The sequence below is a fragment of the Ascidiella aspersa genome, chromosome 9, assembly GCF_963924565.1.
Source record: "Ascidiella aspersa chromosome 9, kaAscAspe10.2, whole genome shotgun sequence".
Lineage (NCBI taxonomy): Eukaryota > Metazoa > Chordata > Ascidiacea > Phlebobranchia > Ascidiidae > Ascidiella > Ascidiella aspersa.
The window spans coordinates 25580928-25599629 of record NC_139455.1 but is presented as its reverse complement, the minus strand read 5'-3'; the positions used below and the strand labels follow the sequence as shown (position 1 = coordinate 25599629).

The 18702-nt window shown below is 35.6% G+C and overlaps 1 protein-coding gene and 2 long non-coding RNA genes across 3 annotated transcripts in view; all 3 read right to left on the bottom strand.

Moving 5' to 3' along the window:
• Positions 1-230: 230 nt before the first annotated feature.
• On the bottom strand, positions 231-3039 carry LOC146134647 (uncharacterized). The gene is made up of 3 exons (XR_014501686.1): positions 2823-3039; positions 777-886; positions 231-313 (listed from the first exon to the last, which is right to left on the bottom strand). It is a non-coding gene; the product is annotated as an uncharacterized LOC146134647 (long non-coding RNA).
• A 1103-nt stretch (positions 3040-4142) lies between these two features.
• LOC146134646 (uncharacterized) lies at positions 4143-6490 on the bottom strand. Its single transcript, XR_014501693.1, has 3 exons — positions 6250-6490; positions 4822-5027; positions 4143-4206 (listed from the first exon to the last, which is right to left on the bottom strand). It is a non-coding gene; the product is annotated as an uncharacterized LOC146134646 (long non-coding RNA).
• Positions 6491-12527: 6037 nt separating this feature from the next.
• LOC146134645 (protein FAM117B-like) overlaps positions 12528-18702 on the bottom strand; it is a 46515-nt gene continuing 40340 nt past the window's right edge. Inside the window, exons 10-11 of the mRNA XM_083396667.1 lie at positions 13743-13850; positions 12528-13043 (exon numbers count right to left, since the gene is read on the bottom strand). Of these exons, the coding sequence (XP_083252793.1) occupies positions 12894-13043; positions 13743-13850 (258 nt within the window). The 3' untranslated portion in view covers positions 12528-12893. The remainder of the gene's footprint in view (positions 13044-13742; positions 13851-18702) is intronic.

Genomic DNA, 18702 nt, shown 5'->3' with positions numbered 1-18702 from the left:
AATTACATAATTGTGTCATTCTTGTTTGAAACTTATTTAACTTTAACAACTACCGCTGTAACAACAGTTTTTGCATGGGTTAATTCTCAATTATAGTATGACAGGCTGAATCGCAAAAGTTTTAATTCGAATATCTAAAATAAAAAAGTTTTAGCCCGTAGAAATATTTTACCGTTTTCAAACTGAAAATTGGAATAACACGAGGTCGAGCACTCATCCGACAACTGGATGAGTGAAGCGTTGGTGAAGCAAAAGTCGTTTTTAGGGTTTCCAGTGAAACTGGTTTGGTGGCAACTCTTGCAAGAAAAGGGAACTGTAAAACAAACCACATTTCTGTATTGTCTGATAAAAGAAGGTTATTTCTTCTATCTTAAAATATAAGCCTTTTATTAACTTATAATGTTGGGCGCTGGCCTAGAATCGTACCACAACGTTTGGGTAGGTTAAGCAATATTATTGGATATAATAATACTGGAACCACCACCCTCACCCAAACATTAACCGACAACCTACCCCAAATATTGTGCGATGTTTTAAAGTTATAATTATTTTAACCCCATTTTGTAGGATTCTATACAAGCACATAAGGTTGTTTTAATCTTGGTTAATAGCCGTTCTTTTAAGCCTAAAATTTGTTAGCACGGTTGACAAATTATGTATATGATTGACAAGCTGCACAAGCATTTTAATTTTTTGTCCGACTTTGACTCGATGAAGCACGGTTGCGCGAGTTGATAAATGCACAAAAAAGTCGATCTGTTGAAAATTTTACTAACCTTGTGCAAGGCATTTTGCGGAGATTAAAGTTACAAACAGCAAAATATAAACTTCAATGTCCATTTTCTGCCTTCGTCGTAATTTCACTTTCAAAGGCTACAAATTAAACCTATGAAAGATAAATTATTTTAATAATGCATTCCTAATACACTGTCAGTTGCACATTTAAAGAGGCTATCCAGCAATGAACTAGATGTACGTATCTTTCTTTTATCGCGAAACTGTCGCATGAATTATTAGCACGTTTTATACAGCCAACTGTTTAAGAAGAGTTTTAGCTTACATAAATAAGAATAGCTTTGTAATTAGAAGAGTTGCGAGTCTACTTTGGACCAGGGCTGCTGAGTCGGTTAAAAATAACCTGAGCCCGAGTCCGACTCCGGCCAAATGTGCGATTTCATCAAGTCTCGAATCCGGCCGACAGTACAGCCCGTAGTCCGCCTTTTACGTTACTGAATTATGGGGATATTCAGCAATTCACTCATGGAGTGTCATAATTCATTCTACACCATGTGCTATACCACCTTTACAATTCGTGGCCTTATTAGTTTCTAAATTTGGGACCGTTGGACTGACCGGCTTAGTCTACTAAGGCTATAGCCTTGAGCCCTTGAAAAATTCGGCCCTTAATTTTTATAAGGTAATTTTTTGTAAGGCTAATAGTTACACAGATCCAGTACCGGTACAGTACAGTTTTGTTTAAAAACGAATGACTGAGTATGTGTCTTGTGTGTAAGTAGATAAATAAGTCGTTTCTTTTATGCGGTTAAATTGGGCCCTTCTCTATTAAACAGCCTTTGGCCCACAGTAACCTTAATCCGGCCCTTTTGTGGTTGGTCACGCCCATTCTAAAACATAGAAGTATCACAGCAGAAACGAGCAAAATACATAGCTGCATCTGAAATACGTAAACAAAACTGCTACTGATTAACAAATGTTGAATTCCAGCCTGCCTTGCAGCTTCCATTGGATTGCGTAGTCACCTTCCAGATACTCAAATCATGCTGACGTCAAGGTTTGTCAAAGTGAAACCAGACGCTTCAAATGCCAGGCGTATTTGAGTGAGATAACTCCAGAGATAATCAACTTCTCGAGGACGCTACTTAAGAGATTAGTTCATAAAACAGTAGGCTAGTCATGTAGGCTGCACTTCTGAATTTAATCATAATAATGTATACGTAATACAAATATCATCGACCAAATAAAAATATATTTGTCCAAAAGTCTAATAATGAGTGCCTTTGAGTGGTGACCAATTTTCATATCATATAACTATGTTGAGTGCGCAAATAGCAAGTAGTAAAAGTTTAAGAACGCCTTACAATTTAACACATTAAAAACCTCACGCTCATGTACACCCCCTTTGAACGACGTAAATAGTATTTATTCTTGTCACTTTATAGTTGGCTAAAGCAGTTTAGCGAAATCATGCTTCAACGAAGGTATAGCAACAATAAAAAAGAAATAATGCCAGTGCCAAGATGCTAACGTTTCAACCAAGCCTGCATGCAGAGTCGGACTCGACGGAGTGGTTTATTTCGCTGGAGTCGGACTCGGGACTTAAGAAAGACTACCCGAGCCCGACGTGTGCGGTACCAAATTCCAACCATGTGTTAAGGAACGGTTTATTATATCACACCCCTATCAGTTTGTAGCTGTATAATCATCTCAAATGGGTGAAAAATAGGCTGTAGAGTCGGAACTCGAGTAAGACCACGTAAAACTACCCGAGCCCCGAGTCCGACATGCGCATTACCACATTTTGAAACTGATATGGCGGCCAACTGCAAACTGTAAAGGTATAGCTTATGGTTGATATTTTCCAACCATGTATTGTAAGTGAATGAATTATGCGACACCCCTATAAGTGGTTTTCTGAATATCAACGTTTTTAGTAATGTAAATTGGTGAAATACAGATTGCAGAGTTAGGGCCGGACTCGGAAGTCGGGCTCGGGTTATTTTTAACCGACTCCACAGACCTGCTTAAACCCACACAAACGGTAACACCAGCCTGTTCGTATCCCGCGAAACTGAAGAACTAACCCGCATTTCGCTCCTGGCCCATGGGTGTTCTTTGAATGACCAGTGAACCAAACACACATTTTACAATATCTTGCAGTTTTTGTTCTTTTTTATCTTGATGTTGTGATTCAAAGCGACTTCTCCAGGAACTTTAAGAAGTTGTTCAGTTCCTTCCCCTGTGAGAGCCGAACATTCAAGATATCGGGCCGCTCCGATCTCTGCTGCCATCTGGCGGCCTTCTTCAGGGCTGAAAAAAATAGTATTAGTAAATAATTTGTAATAAGAATATCAAAGCAACACATTAACTGAAGATGATACAAGCTCGTATCAAAACATCTTAATCAAAAAGTTGTCGATCTACTCGACCTTTTTGGCTTTGCATTTATTACCAAGCAATATCAAATCCCATACAGAAGTAGGTATCATGTTGTGAATGTTTCAAATAACTCTTAAGATTATGGATGGAGGTCGTAGTTAGACGTAAAATGAATATTAAAGCCCATATAGAAGTAGGGAGCATTTTGAACGTTTTGAAAAACTCTTCATTCATTTTTAATATAGTGGGAAAGCAATTATAATAAGTGTTTGGGCTTTGATATTCTTATTACGCCTTTCTACAACCTCCAACAATTATGTTTCAAAGTTAATAATCCAGTTTATAAGTTTATTAAAACAGTTTTAAAGTCAAAAGTCAGTTAAAACTACTCAGTCAGTTATGACAGGCGAGTATCACTATTAAAAGGTTATTTATTCAATTAAGTTATTTTTTCAACTAATGACAATGTACAATCGGAAAATTGAGCCGGAGTCAGACTTTTTTTGATTTTTTGCGGCCCGAGTCAGACTCAGGTTGTTTTTCATAAATTTTAAGCTATAAATTGATTGGTACTTTTATAATAACCCCAGTCCCCTACAAAATGTACACCTAAAAATAAACAAAGTTTGTCAAACATTCAATTGAAACAACTCTTGTAGATTTTGAGTACTGTAATCCTAATAGGTTAAAAAATATATCGGGTTATAATCACTGTAAATTTAAAAAATGAAATATTCAGTCAAGCTTTTTTAATTTTTTAACAACAAACAGGGATTGTAAAAATATAAAGATTTCAAAAAGCTGACAAAGAGATATTAAGCTGTAAAATTTATTTTTTACACCATGGTATAACTAATAATAGAACATTTATAATTATAATAAGTTTTTATTTAAAATTTTTAAATACGAAAGATTTGCAATCTTACAAAAATATATTCCAAAATAAAATAATGGGTCAAAATCAAATTACCTAATAAACGAATCACCATTTTCCTTTAATTTTTTAATGGTTTCTTGGTGATTTCTTAGATCAGTTCTGCATCCGACCAAAACAGCTGCAACATCTGGACAGTGTTCTTCAATCTCTGGCTTCCAATGAGTTTTAATGTTTTCAAAAGAACGCCGATTGTCAACAGAGAAGCAAAAAACAAAAACATCCGTCCTAGGATAGCTTAAGGGTCTCGCAAAACAACCAATTTATTAGGAGTAGTGACAATTTTAAACTCCACAAGCCCTGAAAGCAAAATAGACAATTCCTGGGAGTCAGTTTTTGTTTAAGAAACTGTTCAAGGCTTTTACCATGTTAAAAATTTTATTTCCTAATTCCATTTTTTCCCTCGTAAAAATCCATGCACAAACTTTATGACCGAAAAAAATTTGAAATAATAAGCAGTAATTTTTTCAGGACACATAAATATGTTCCTTGTACTAGTTTTAGCCTTAAAGTACCACACTTTGGGTAGGGGGTTTCATATTATTTATGATCAGTTTAAATAAGGTTTTAACAGTTAAAGTTTTTATGTATCCAGTCCAATTTGTTATTTGTAAAAATTAATGTCCAAAATGCATGACTAAAAAGTAAAAACACAAGACAAACATAAAACTACTTGCTGGAATTCTCTGAGCACATGACCTAAAACCAGTTTAGCCTCGAACTACACTCAGTTGTATTACTCTTAAAGTTTTAAACATGAAATTAATTACCTTGAATATTCATCACTTCCATTGCATACCAAGACTTGAATTTGTAATGTGCATTGCTCCAGATCTATCGTAGGGGCGTAGTGAAATGCCTTTGAAGTTTTCAGATCAAATTCTGTGGGATATTTATTTGTGGCATGTCGGAGATACATGCTCGTTTTACCAACAGAACTGTCTCCCACAACTCGGAGTTCAATACTTGCAAGTCTCTAGACAAAACATAAAAAAGCTTGAATTTTGACCATTTTGTTTATAAAACATTGTAGAAGTTGGGTTATATATTTTTGTTTAAAACATAATAAACTGTTGGATTGCTGAATAATAATTTATTTAGGCATGTTGTGTGTTACGTGCTTAATTAGCACTACAAAATTATCACCGGTTGCTAATTACGCCGACTGTAAATTCTAACATTCATTATTAATTTAGCGCCTTTGTTCTTAAATGTAGGGCTAGGAATTAGGTTTTCGCATTTCGAGACATGTATAATTGTATATTAACGTAATATTCTTGTGCGCTGTGGTGTTCGCCGTTAATTGGACTATAGACATGTTTTTTCCTGTCTCCAAACATTTCTGCAAATCTCACGATCATTTATCGCTTGTTTTCCGGCGCGGTTTAACTTCTCACGAAAAGGTCTGCCCAATGTTATCTTTCCACGAAACGGCCGCCCTGTAAGGCAGGCCTGGGGTTTCCGGGAGCGCGTCGGTTCCCGTGAAAAGGAGTTTTGTTTTAGCATATATTACGAGCGGCTGACCGCCTACAGCTCAATAGACGTCTGGGTGTAGCTTTGTGAAATTAGCGAGTAAAACTGTAAGTTTCATTATGCTCTGTCTGTCGGTTTTTTGTAAGTAATTGTGTGTGTCTAAGTGTCATTATTGTTTGTGGTGTGGTAATATTCTATTCTTGCAACCAATACATCTGTACATTGGGTTTTCTTGTTGTGGTCTTTAATATAAGTTCTCTTTGGTAGGTTATTTAATGCCCGAAAATAAGGACTCACTAACGGCTTTACAGGAGGCCTAGGTAATTTTCTAGAATTACTAGTAAAGTCGTAACATTGTGTGCGAGCCTTGTTCTAAGTCAGAAAAATATTTTGCCTTCAAAGTTAAACATTTAATATTGTATTTTATAACTTTTTAAACCATGTGCAAATAATTTGACTGGACTTTAATTGAAGTAATTTTAAAAATGCTTGCTACCTATTACTAAGCCAGACTGTATTTCATAGCACTTTCACAAAGATCTTGGGAGTGCACCGCCAAACGTTTAGGTGTGCAATATGTTTTTATGCATACCTAAGGTACGGAATCCTGCCACAATTAAACCTTAATCCAAAAATAAGGTGTGCCATTTGCTAATTCACAAATTGCTAAAATAATATCGGGTGTCACTTGCCACAGAATGCAGATTGGCTTTTACTTGACCTACCTTTTTAGAAGTGGAATCCATGTTGTCATGTAGTCATTGGAATTATTGCATGATCATATATTTCTGCAAGACGACTTCAAACACGAATCAAATTCATGCCATATTGTGGGCATAAATAACGAATTACCATGAATAACTGTCCAATAATCTAAAACCAACAGACTCTCTGTTTTAAAAACAGGACAACCAATAAAGGAAGGATATTGCTAAAAAAAACTTCAGGTTTGAAAGAAATCAGTAACTGTACAGCTTTTAACTCCAAAACATTTTAACTTTGATGTAAACTTGTTCGTGGAGTTGTAAGACATAACTCTTCCGGGTAGAAGAAACATTGACCAAGTGTAATCTCTTCCATAAAATAGGATAGCCAGGTAGTACTTTTAAGGCCCAGCTTACATAATTTTAAATACACAGTAGTTAGGCTTGGTTACAATTTCAAATTATTGTCTTTATGTAATCAGTTTACTTTGAAAAGCAAATAATCAGTTAAATTCCAGCAAAAAACATTACTTGTTAAAGGAAAAAACATTCTTGCATTTTGACACTAGGTCTTAATCTTCAATGACCACTGTGCGGGCTTCCCCTAAGATAGGAAAACAAATAAGCATAGAAAACTCAAAAGATATACAGTTATTATATTCAGAAGTCCAGCAATATTATGATATTAGTTGTTTATGCAAAAATTAAACTGCAACTTTTTTAACTTTAACAGTAAAAAAGAAATAAATTTTAAACACTACCTAAACTATTGTAATTATTCATATATCAGTGCAAATTATTTTTTGGCCAAAAAAGGTTGGATTATGCCAACATATTTATTTCACAGGGGTTCACACTTCTTCGAACTCAAACAAACGCAAGGAAGAAATAGAACTCGTGCTTAATATGTCAAGTAAGTACTAAATTATTATGATGATGTTTAAACGCGACATATTTTATTGACAAACTTTACTGTGCCTCATACATTGGTAATAATTGCTGCCAAAAAAACAAAAAAAAATTATCGCCTCGTGATAACGGATACCAGAATTTAACAGTATTTATCAAGTTTGGTAATTTTTGGTTTTCAAATAATTTTTGATTTTCTACAAAAGGTACCTTTGTCAAAAAAAAAATAATACAGGCAAAAATTTAAATGAAAGGTTACTAAGCTATACCGCTGAAATATATTGCCCCTCAGTTATATGGTTAATATTTTATTTGTACGTTTAATTAAATTCCTGCAATTTTGTTTTTTGGCCGTAGTTATGAAATGAATGTCACCGGGTCGGATCGCGTTACTTTTGGGAAAATCAAGGTTCGATATGAAACAAATTGCCAAATCACCAACCAAAACCTTTTTTTGAAGATGATACAAGCTCGTATCGAAACGTCTTAATCAACATGAGTTCGATCTACTCGAACTTTTCATTATCAAGCTACAAAACCTTTTTTGTTGGCCAAAACCTTTTTTAAGCCACATTGTAAGAAATCGTGAAGCGGAAAGTATGGCTACGCCCACGCGATTACATCACAAAACATGGGTTTCATTTCCTTTTTTCGACAAATTCCTTTGTAGGTTTCGCTGCGAAAAGTATTCTTGGAATTCAGTAAACAACTAAGTTCAGGTAATTACACATTGTTACAAGTATGCATGACATTCTTAGGGTTAATAACTTCTTTAATATTTTAATGGTTACGCAGTGTTGTGTTGACTTTAGTCAATGACTAGTCTGAAGTGCACTTAAGTTGCTGCTTTCAAATGATTTGACTTGCCTTTGACTTAAGTCATTCAGTGAAATTACTTGAGTTAAAATTAAGTGTTTTCATCCAACAATTTTTCATAAAATTTATCCAGGCCTCTTTTTTGTCAATGGGAGTTTACTTGTTCAGTAATGACTTACACTGGGCCTTGACTAGTTATTTTATTCAAATTCTTGACTGGGCGTTTTTTTTAAATGACTTCACAGCAATTTGGTGGTATTGTTAAGATTCCAAATATAGACAGGGCGTACAAAATAACTCTCAGCATGTAGCTCCTTAATACGAAAATGATCAACGCCTGTATCATGTAATCTGGCATTTATTCACTTTTACACCTTGGCAGGCTTACTTAATGTTTTAATATTGTTTGCTCCCGTCATTGATTCTCAAAGCATGGTTGTAAAAAAACGTAACATATAGCAAGTTAATTATTTTACGTGGATAAATTAAGATAAATCAATCAATGTTATCAAAACATATTTAATGAAACGTTTCATTTTAAGTTATTAGGCACTATGAAGTCCAAGCCAAAACAATTGTCCAAAATATTAAAGTCAAGTCTATAGTCATTTAAAAACAGTCAATTAAGTGCACTCAAGTCTGAAGTGATGTCATTGACTTCATTCATTACATCATTGCCGTAGAATAGATTCACAAACATATTTAGTTGAAATTAGCAAATTTAAAGTTGTTATTTCTCGCAAAATTCGCATCATTAAAACAATAAGCCGACTAATAATTTTCCAATCACCGGCAGTTTAAAAACTAATAACTTAAAAATAGTTTATCTCTTCCAAATAAAAAGTTATCCGCGTTGCTTTACAGTCATTTGTTGAAGTATTCTTTTCTTTGTTGAAGTATTCTTTTCAAATAGAATAAGAAAATGCTTCATTTTTTTTCACTTTATTTAAATTTTTACCTGGAGTTGTTTTATTAGGTGTGTTTATCGCGACAAGAATATTTAACTTTAGCAAGTTGCTTGATTTTAAAAAATAGCTGTCGATTGGTGTCAGTAGAGAGTTTAACGATTGCTATCTAAGAACAGCAAAGAGACAAAAGGAAATGTTTCTTAACCTTATATCGTGGCGACCCAAACATAAGGCGCATTCGTGTAACAGCAAAGCTTTGGGACTCAAATCTCTTCACTGAACTTTTTTGTAAGCCAACAAAACATAATACATTAGCACAAAAAAGTTGGAATTTAATTTATATTAAGCAATTTCTTTCTATTCCTTTCGCAATTTTCCTAATTTAAAAAACAATCTCACTCGGAATCAATTTTAACAAATCTAACCATGCAAAATTCACTTCAGTCGGCGACCCAACAAAATTAAACCCGACACAATTTTCCGTCGTTACCCATAGGTCGAAAAAAACACTGACATAGGGTAACACAAATGCAGTTACATCAGGGATTCTTAAACTTTTTTTACCGCGGACCCCTAATTTATTTTTTTTTTGCTTCGCGTGGACCCCGGTATGCAAGACATTTTCACAGATGACGTCATAAATTCACAATCACAATACAAATAGATTTGAAATCCGCTGATTTGTTCAAATAATTTGAAAGTGAAATGGAGTCTAAAACACTCAGTGCAAAACCATTTATTTTTAATTAAACTCTGTTCTTTGAAAAATTAATTACTTCTTAAATATACACTAACACTTCAATCAGGCCTTCATGGACCCCCTAAATATAGTTCACTGTCTATGTTTTAATTTTTGGCTTTTTCTCCTTCAGCTGCTTTTGTTGGAACGTATCAATCAGCAATTTTGGACACGGCTTAACAAAAAACAACCCATTCTGCCTTGTCTAGTCTAAAACAGCACAACGAAACTTTTGACTTGGAAAGTTTATTTCTTGGAAACAGACGACTGGTGAAGGTCAAACAACCCGGAGAAACAGGGGAATCCCGGGTGTTTAGGGGTCAGGGGGTACGGGGGGGGGGGGGCGAGGTACATTGGTGGTAGGGGAGGCACATAAAACAGAATTTGAAAAAAACTTCAACAAAATTGGAAAACACGCGAAAAAAATGAACATAAACAGACGAAACAAATCGCCAAAGAGTTAAAACCTTTTTTGAGAAACGAGGGAATAAACAAAAATAAACGCGAACGAACAAGGTATAGTAGTAGTAGTAGTATTAGGTACAAAATGCATATGGTAAGACACCCGTGAACAAATAGCGCGAAAGTCGGCGAAGCTTTGCGAAAGAATCCAAAAACACGCGAAGTTTTTGTGAACGGATCCGAAAAGACGCGAAGTTTTTGTGAACGGATCCCAAAGTAGGGGAAGTTTTTGTGTGGAGGGTTTCGGGAAATCGGAAAAAAAAAACATGCAAAGTTTGGCCACAGTATCCGAAAACAGGCGAAGTTTAGCGAAATTGTCCGAAAACAGGCGAAGTTTAACGAAAGAATCCGAACCTTCTAATTACAATCGCGAAAGAAAAAGGCGTTAATATGTGAACAAGGATAGGTGATAAATGTGCTACTTTTCTTACAATAGGTTTTACGTGAACTATATATCCATCTATAAAGTAAAACGGCGCTCTGTGGAATGATTTAACGATAAAATAAGTTTTTTTACAATTTTATCCTGGTAATAATAGTGCGAGTAGAAAGGTCATAAAAAGTCTGATAAGCCGAACGTTGAAATCAAATGTTCCAGTACAATATACAAAGGTATCACTTAAAGTAAAAACCTGACAGATTAAATGGATTGCGTTCAAATTTGTCTGCAATGTAACAAATCCAAAGCTACTTAAAGCTGAGTAACGAGTGTGAAATGACTCGTACAAAATGTACTCGTCTGGAAACTTAAATCACCAATCACATGAATATGGTCTTTAACTTAAAAAAAAGTTTTAAATAAAGAAATTATTTTTTTCAAAAAATGTAAAAATAAACTGATTAAATGAGTTGTATGAGGTTGGAAAGTGAACTTTTAACTTTAAAATGCATTTTTTCCATAAAAAAAGAATAAAAAATTGTTCGAAGTCCACCTATTTGAGTCGAAATTGTTGAACGGGGTGAGTTTCTAAAACACGTATGAAAAATAGGTCACGGTCCAGTAATCACGGAACCGGCCGCGCCCTGCAATTTTGACGTTACGCGTGGGTTGGGCGAAACGACAGGTGTGGGTGAATTCTGGGGTTGGTTTGGGAGAAAGAAGGGTTATGTCGGTTCGAGATAATGAAAAAAACCCACAGAATGTTGAAAGTGACACCAATGCGTTAAATTAACGGTTTACAAAAACATTTCGAAGGGCACCTTGTTGTTACAATGAAATATCACGACAGTTTAAAGTAGAAGTGTGGTTACGACTTATAACCTCAAAAATACGCTTTTTTTGTTCCGAGAAACAAAAATTGCCATTTTTAGGGGATATTTTCAGTTTTTGAACAGGGGCAAGAAATTGCGTCGTTTTTTTAGCCAAAACTTTTTTTTTTTTTCGAAAAATCCTAACGGTTCGGTTTTCCGCTTTGAAAAAAAGGCATGAAAATTAACAAAAATCAGCTTTTGCACGCTTAAAGCTAAAAAAACTAGGATTCGGAAAAAAAAGTTTAAACCAGTGGTTCTTAACTTTTTAAGTTTGTTTTACTAACGAAAAATGAAAAGCGATAAAGTTATTCCATGCATCAAGTAATAAATAAACACTTTTAAATAATTTATTGATTCGCATTCAAGAAACATTAAAAACCTACATATTTAAAAGCTTGAACATTACATTTACTTTTCAGCGGTCAAAATCGCGTTCTGTAGCTAAAACTTGACACCAAAAAATACCCATAAGGTTAAGAACCACTGGCTTAAACGAATAGCACGGTCAAGTAAAAAACTACATTTTAAATCCCTGCTGGCAGTTCGAGATAGCAGGGGTCAATCTAGGTCGGTTTGGTCGCGTCGTCCTGTCTAAACTCTAGTGCTGTGGTGAGATAAGATGCATTTATCACAAACACACATGAGACCCTGCTTTATCAACACGAGGAAATTGGGGCTGGACATTGTCTGCCAAGAATTACGGCCTTTTTAAGGGGTTTGGGTGAAATTTGTGGAATTTGTTGAATTTTATTGCTTTTATTATTGATTGGTTTCTACGTTTAATTGCGGAGTCGGGTTAAAATGATTCAAAGAGTATTTTTTAATAAACCAAATATAAATACAGTTTGTATAACCTTTGGTTATTTTTGGAGTTTTTCGGGCGTATATTGAATGTAGAAGTTTAGAAGCTTTACATAAGTTCGCATTTATCCAAAGTAAAAGTTTCGTTAGCTTTTTGGATTTTTACCGAGCTATGACAATTTAGATTTGTGCATCCAAAAAAATGCTGTCGGGTTAAAATACGACCAACGTGGTTCTTATCGGTGAAATATTGAATTTAAAATACCAAAATAAATATTGCTGTGAATATAATAATACAGCGGTGGTCTTTAAATACTTTATTTTAGGCACTACTATAGAAACGCAAGGTCTTATCGTGGTTCAGTTTCAAAATCTATTATTTGACATTACGAGGGCTTAACGTAATCCAAAAGTGGAAAAATATGGCCCCGAAAAAAACGTCAGTAAAGAGAGGCCGCGTAAGATTTCTATGAGCTCAAAAAAAAAACATTTGGCCGCCAGGTGGGGCCAGAGGGATTGCTTGAAAACGCGGCAAAAAAAGCGAAGGTACGGTACAAAAAGGGCGAAGGTACGGTACACAAAACGCGGCTTCCGTATTTCGCCGAAAAAAAAATCGCGGGGTCTTGAAGCCACAAAGGGAGACACGAAAAAAAAACGTGAAAAAAACACAAGGCAAAAAAAACACGGAATATTTTGAAAACAAATGGAACATTTTCGCGCCGCCTTGAATCGGGGTGAGCTACTACTCTATGACGTCACAATCGTACCGCGACGAACGTTCACGCGTCACCGCCGGCGAGTGACGTCATCATGATTTCTGGGCTTGTGTTCTGGAAGCCAGATTGTTGCTGTACGACGGTTATGGGCGCGAGGTTAGGTGGGTTGTTGTTCTGCTCGTTGATTAGTGAGCCGGGCTTGAGGTTTTCACACTGGGAGGAAAAAATAAGTTGAATTGTGCTTGTTGAAAGGTTTATATACACAATGTGTGTTCTGTGGACTGTTGACAAACCCTTTTAAGTCGTACAAAATATTTCGTTGAGGCACACCGAAGGCATTCGTTGTAACAGTTTTAATTGTCGCATATGATAAGCTAAAAAAATAACGAGGTTATAATAAATAGGCTGTTGAGCAAATAAACTTGTTGCAATTTGATGTTATTGTGTCTCTTTTCGTAATTAGAACCATCGACTGCACCTTAATGTCTTTATGTCACTAAAGCTAGAGCAGCGATTCTCAACCAGTGGGCCATGGCTCGCTGATGGGTCATAAGAACATTTGAGGTGGGCCACAGACCAATTTAAAAAACTAGATTTAGTTTCATTTGGGTCACTATATTTAATTTTACAGGAATAATGGCTTGGGGAGGAATTAAAAAGGAATGTAAATTTATTGTTCAGCCGCAAGTATCTCACTAATGCACGGTTCAATAAATAATCTGTTTTGAAATACGTTCTGCTGTGTTTTGTTCTAAACCTATTTTACAGTTTTTTCCTTAAAGTTAATTGGGCCACAGAATTTTTTTGCAACGTAAATGGGCCACGAAAAAAAAGGTTGAGAACCACTGGTTAGATTAAGTCTTGTTTAAACCACAATTTTCAGGTATCATTCAATAAATTATTAAAACTCACCGAGCTTAACTTTGACTTGAATGCGGGAACGAAAGCTGACGAGAGTTTGGGAATAAAGTTGACCTTGTTCTTGTCCGGGCAACTTGGCGACACCTGCTGGTGAAGATCCTGAAAGAAACCGCATGTAGTTGAGAAATCGAAAGTCGATGGAAAATATTACTTTGCCTAACGATTGTTTTTTAATTATAAAACATGATCGGTAAGCTATTTTTTACCGACAAAAACTGAGAATAAACCAGAATATCTTGAACACAGTCGTGTAATGAAATGATACGCGAGCACTATCACTACTCTTTTAATTTCACAAATTTGGCTTGTTTAAGTATAACAATGACGTCATATCGGTCAACCCTTATTCCAACCATCTCCAGTGAAACTTTAGAGCAATCTCACACCGAATAACAGGTTAAATTTTGTTGTCCTACGTTGTTACGCTTTACGCAGAACGACAGACACTGAATAGAGCCAAGATAAAAATTAAGCCACCAGCCACACCTCTCCTGGCCAAAAGTATTCTCAAAGGTGACACGAACTTAAATACGAGTTCGCCAAAACATCACGCAGCGAAGTTACTTAAAAGACACAAAGGCGCAGCTGTTGGCCGCGAGCTTCTGAAGGCGCAGTATAATAAGGAAATCGTCGACCATACTTGGCTACATCGATGTTGGCTTTCCGCGGTCAAATGCTAATAATTGAAGCCATATCGAAGTACTTGTTTTGGCCAATTACTTAACACCAGTTCTTTTAAAACTTTTTCAGCTTGCAGGGCAAGGAAAAAGTAAAAAAAGCGCGCTTTCTGCTAACGTTAGTTGACTAGTTAAAAAATTATTGGTGCAAATTTGATCCGTTTTATTTGGGGGCGACTTAAAAGCTGCCAATAGCAAAATAAAAACGCCAAGCGGCTGATAATTATAACTTGCGTACAACAAAGCATGTAATAGTGATTAGGAAGCCACAGCCTGATGACTTTTTACATTTTAATTATCTACGCAAAATTAGGGTATTTTTTGTAAGTTACCGCGTTTATTGGGTAATTGCGTGCTAATTTTTAATTCCAAGTTTAGGGCGACTTAGTAAGTTGCATTTTTTCATTTTATTTAAGGCGACTGTATTAAAACGAGCAAACACTCAAATAAACCTGGGAAACGCCGGATATTTCGTCTAGTAGAATTATTTTGGAAAATTACAAAAAGTTGCGCGGTTCATTTTAGAACCTCTCAAAGCTCACAGTTTGAAAAAACTGTTTTTCTTACACATTAGCGATTACTCAAAGTCCAATGGAAATTAAGCACTGGACACGAAACACGATATGTCCATTCAAGCAATGGCGACTTTTAAGGGCGATCGTAATTTCCGTTAATCTGTCATGGTACGCTCGCTCGCGGTTTGGCGCGAAGCTGAAACAAGACGCGCGAAATTCGTGCGCCGCCATAGGCCAGCGTTTAGGGGGAGGGGCGGGGGTCAAGAGATTTTATTGTTGAAGGGATTTCAGGTCAAATTAATTTCTTTAGCAGGCTACGAGTGGTAAATTATTGTATTAGCAAGGGAAATATGAAATTACAGCGAACGGCTTTGGTTGGAAGAGCACACTTTAATGCAAAGATTGCCACATATTTTATGAAATAAATTTCACATTTAAAAGCTAGTTAGAGAAAATTCATAGGTTTTCAAAGATTTAAAATTGGATTCATCGTGTTTTGAATTTATTTTAAAAACAAAACATTACAAATGCCATGGTAAACCCAATTAAAACCAGTTTAGAAGATTAGTTAATACAACCCTTTATAAACACATATCTTAAGCTAAAAAATTTCAAATACTATTCAACCACTTCTAAAAAAAAAAATTTTCCTCGTTTTTCAAAGTGGAAATCCATTTAAAGGCATTTTAAAAAACAAAATTTTTTAACGATTTAATGTAAATACATCTAGTCTTAAGGCATTTAAGACTTTGCGGCAACGCTGTAATACGCTTTCTACTGCAGGGTTTTATTCATTAATCAAAGAAGAAACACTAGAACTTCTGTTTCTTAACTTAAAGCTGAAGGTCTACTTAGTTTAAGGCAGAGGTGTCCAACATGAGGCACGCGACCCAATAAAAAATGGCACGCAAGCCCCCCAAAAAATACCGCCAATTGTCAAAAAAGCTAAATTTGTTCTACAGCCAATTGTCATTGCTTATTTACAATACAAAACAATCCAAGCTATTACGACAACAAACAACTACTTCTAATATTATAACATTATACTGTTTTAATTTTTTGGATAAAAGCGCTTTTAATATTAGAAACAAAATAGTTGCTAAACTTTGGCACGGGAAGAAGTTATAAGATAAAAATTGGCACGCCGGCATGTTTGAGTTGGACACCCCTGATTTAAGACAAACGCACTGAATTTTGCCAAAAAAAAATCACCTCAAAAAGTTAACTTTAAAACAGAGTATACGATTCCATCTTAGAAGTGGTAATTTAATGACCAAGCACGATGGTAGAGCTTTACCCAACAATGCAGCGTAATCTACACTGATATATCACCGTCGGTGGTTTTACGAGCAAGGCATTCTAGTGGTGCAATGCGTTGCAACAACACATAGTGGTCTGGGCAGGTCCAAACTCGCCCACAAATCTTATAAACCACACACAACAAGCTGCGGTTGTGGTTGGGCATCAAAACGACCAAAGGACTGTATGTTTACGATCACACCATGGCTGCTTTGCTTGGTAGAATTTGGTTACTTATAGTAGTTTCAATTGTAAAATTAAAGCAAATTAATCTTTGTTTGACAAACGGATTTGGTATTTTTGGCGAATTCGATTATTGTAATTTAAATCTGACCTGTAACTTGAAAATTACATTTTAAAATTTTAATTAGCACACAAAAGCAATCCACAATAAACTTGGAATTAGTCGCATTTTGCTCTCAATTCGCCGAACTACAAAACTAGATTATATAGAAGTCTAGTGTCAGTAACAAATATTTAGAACCCACAATTATATATCAAGTCTCAATAACATTTCGAACACTAACCTCAAAAACATTTCCTGTTTTACAATTGGAAAATAACTCAGCAAAGTGGACATAAAAATCATAGTAGTGGTATAGTATTGACGTCATTAAACGCTTGGGCGCCCCTCATTTGGACATGGTTATATGGGCTTGAGTTGAATTGTGTTTTGTTGTAGCAGTAGAGTAACAATACAAGATGCCAGGCCAAACCTGGTGTTTATCTACATGCCTCGATTCGGAAACATAGGTTTTTTACTGTTTTTTAGGTTTATGGGCTTTTTTTACATTTTGATGACACTTATTCAGCCCTTGCAACCTTAAATTATGCCAACATCAATTTCCTAGATATGTTTTTTAGCTTTATACACCGTAAGAACTCTTTGTTCAACAGCATTGTAATGGTTACAGCTCATTAAACATCTTCACAGGAATGTAATACGTTAGATAGTATTGCATTTTTTTAGGGGCGACTCAGGCATGGAATTTAAATGGGTATATACCGTGATCATCCCTGATGGAGAAGTACTGAACAACGATTACGGAAGAACTTTTATTAATAAACCGGGAACCTTCGAAAAGGCTATTATCTAAATCAGTTGGCCAAATCAGAAAGTTTATCCCGTTATATTTAAGATGGAGCTTAAGATACTACAATGGAACAGGGTTACAACGACTTCACACGCAAACACGACTCTGTAAAGTAGACCCTGAAAAGCCGCATTTCCAGTCTGCACTTCTCAGTTTTAAGCCTACGAAGAGAAATACTTTAAATGAAGTGCGCACACCAGAGAGGTTATTTCCGGAACCTCTGTATACATAGTTTATAGCGGACAGTTGAACGAGGCAAAACCTGACAGGAGGTCACTTTTTTACCAAAATTTGGTTAAGCTTATATCTACTTTGCAATTTTGATTAGTGGTACAAGTCAATGAAAACCCAAAAAAAAGTATAACAAGTTTTCATAAAATTTGTGCATATTTTTTAAGTTTTTTCATGGGTCTTGTATTGAAATAAGAATGAAATTGATTGATCAGGTCAAAAAGTATAAAACTCACGGGTAAAGAGAAAAAACAAGACTAGAAATAAGAGCCAGTCGACTTTTTACGTGCCAAGAAAGCAGTTGCCAAATCACTAAAACACTTTACAACCACGCTAGCCAATCCAACCGCCTCACAACTAGCTTAAAAGCATACGACACAAACGCACTCAAGCGAAGCGTCGTCAAGCATGGACGCGTGCTAATGCAGCAGCCTGTGACGTCATTCGTCGGTTGTTTGAGAGAATTTGACTCGACACAGGAGACTGATGGGGTTATTTGGGGATTAACCTGTGGGGTGTGTGGGGTTATCTCAGTTGATTTAAATCGCAAAAAAAAACTGTTGGGCGTAAAAAATTAGTTTACGAGGTATTGCCGAAACGTTTGTAAACAGCAAAATGTGCACTTTTCCAAAAAAAGTAAGGACATTTTTTAACTTTGGACCACAAGGGTTGTTGTAATGGTAGCTTTGACTGCTAAACAACAAAAAACGAGAATTAAACATTTTTTTGATTTTTGCAAACTTTTCAAGAAATTTAAATGAAAAACAACGCGACAAATAATAAAAATTTAATCGGTCAGACTTTTGTAGGGAAACATACTAAAAATGTTTAGGAACCAGTGATCTAAAATTATGACGCCATTGTTTGTAAAATTAAGAAAATTATACCTGCACGTCTAACAACAAAGACTGTGCCAAAAGTTTAATTTAAAATGGCAAAAGGTTTACCTACAAGAGTATATTTCAAAAATAGCTACGTAGGCAATCGTTATAGACACCAAACGATAAAAAAATCCATCGTATTTCCGACTTGTACCAGTTCCATTCACTCGCGCGTTAAAACATTCGCAAAAATGAGTTTCCGAAGCGGATCTTTTAATAAGTCGACCTAAAGGCGTCCATAGAGCGTACAGCCG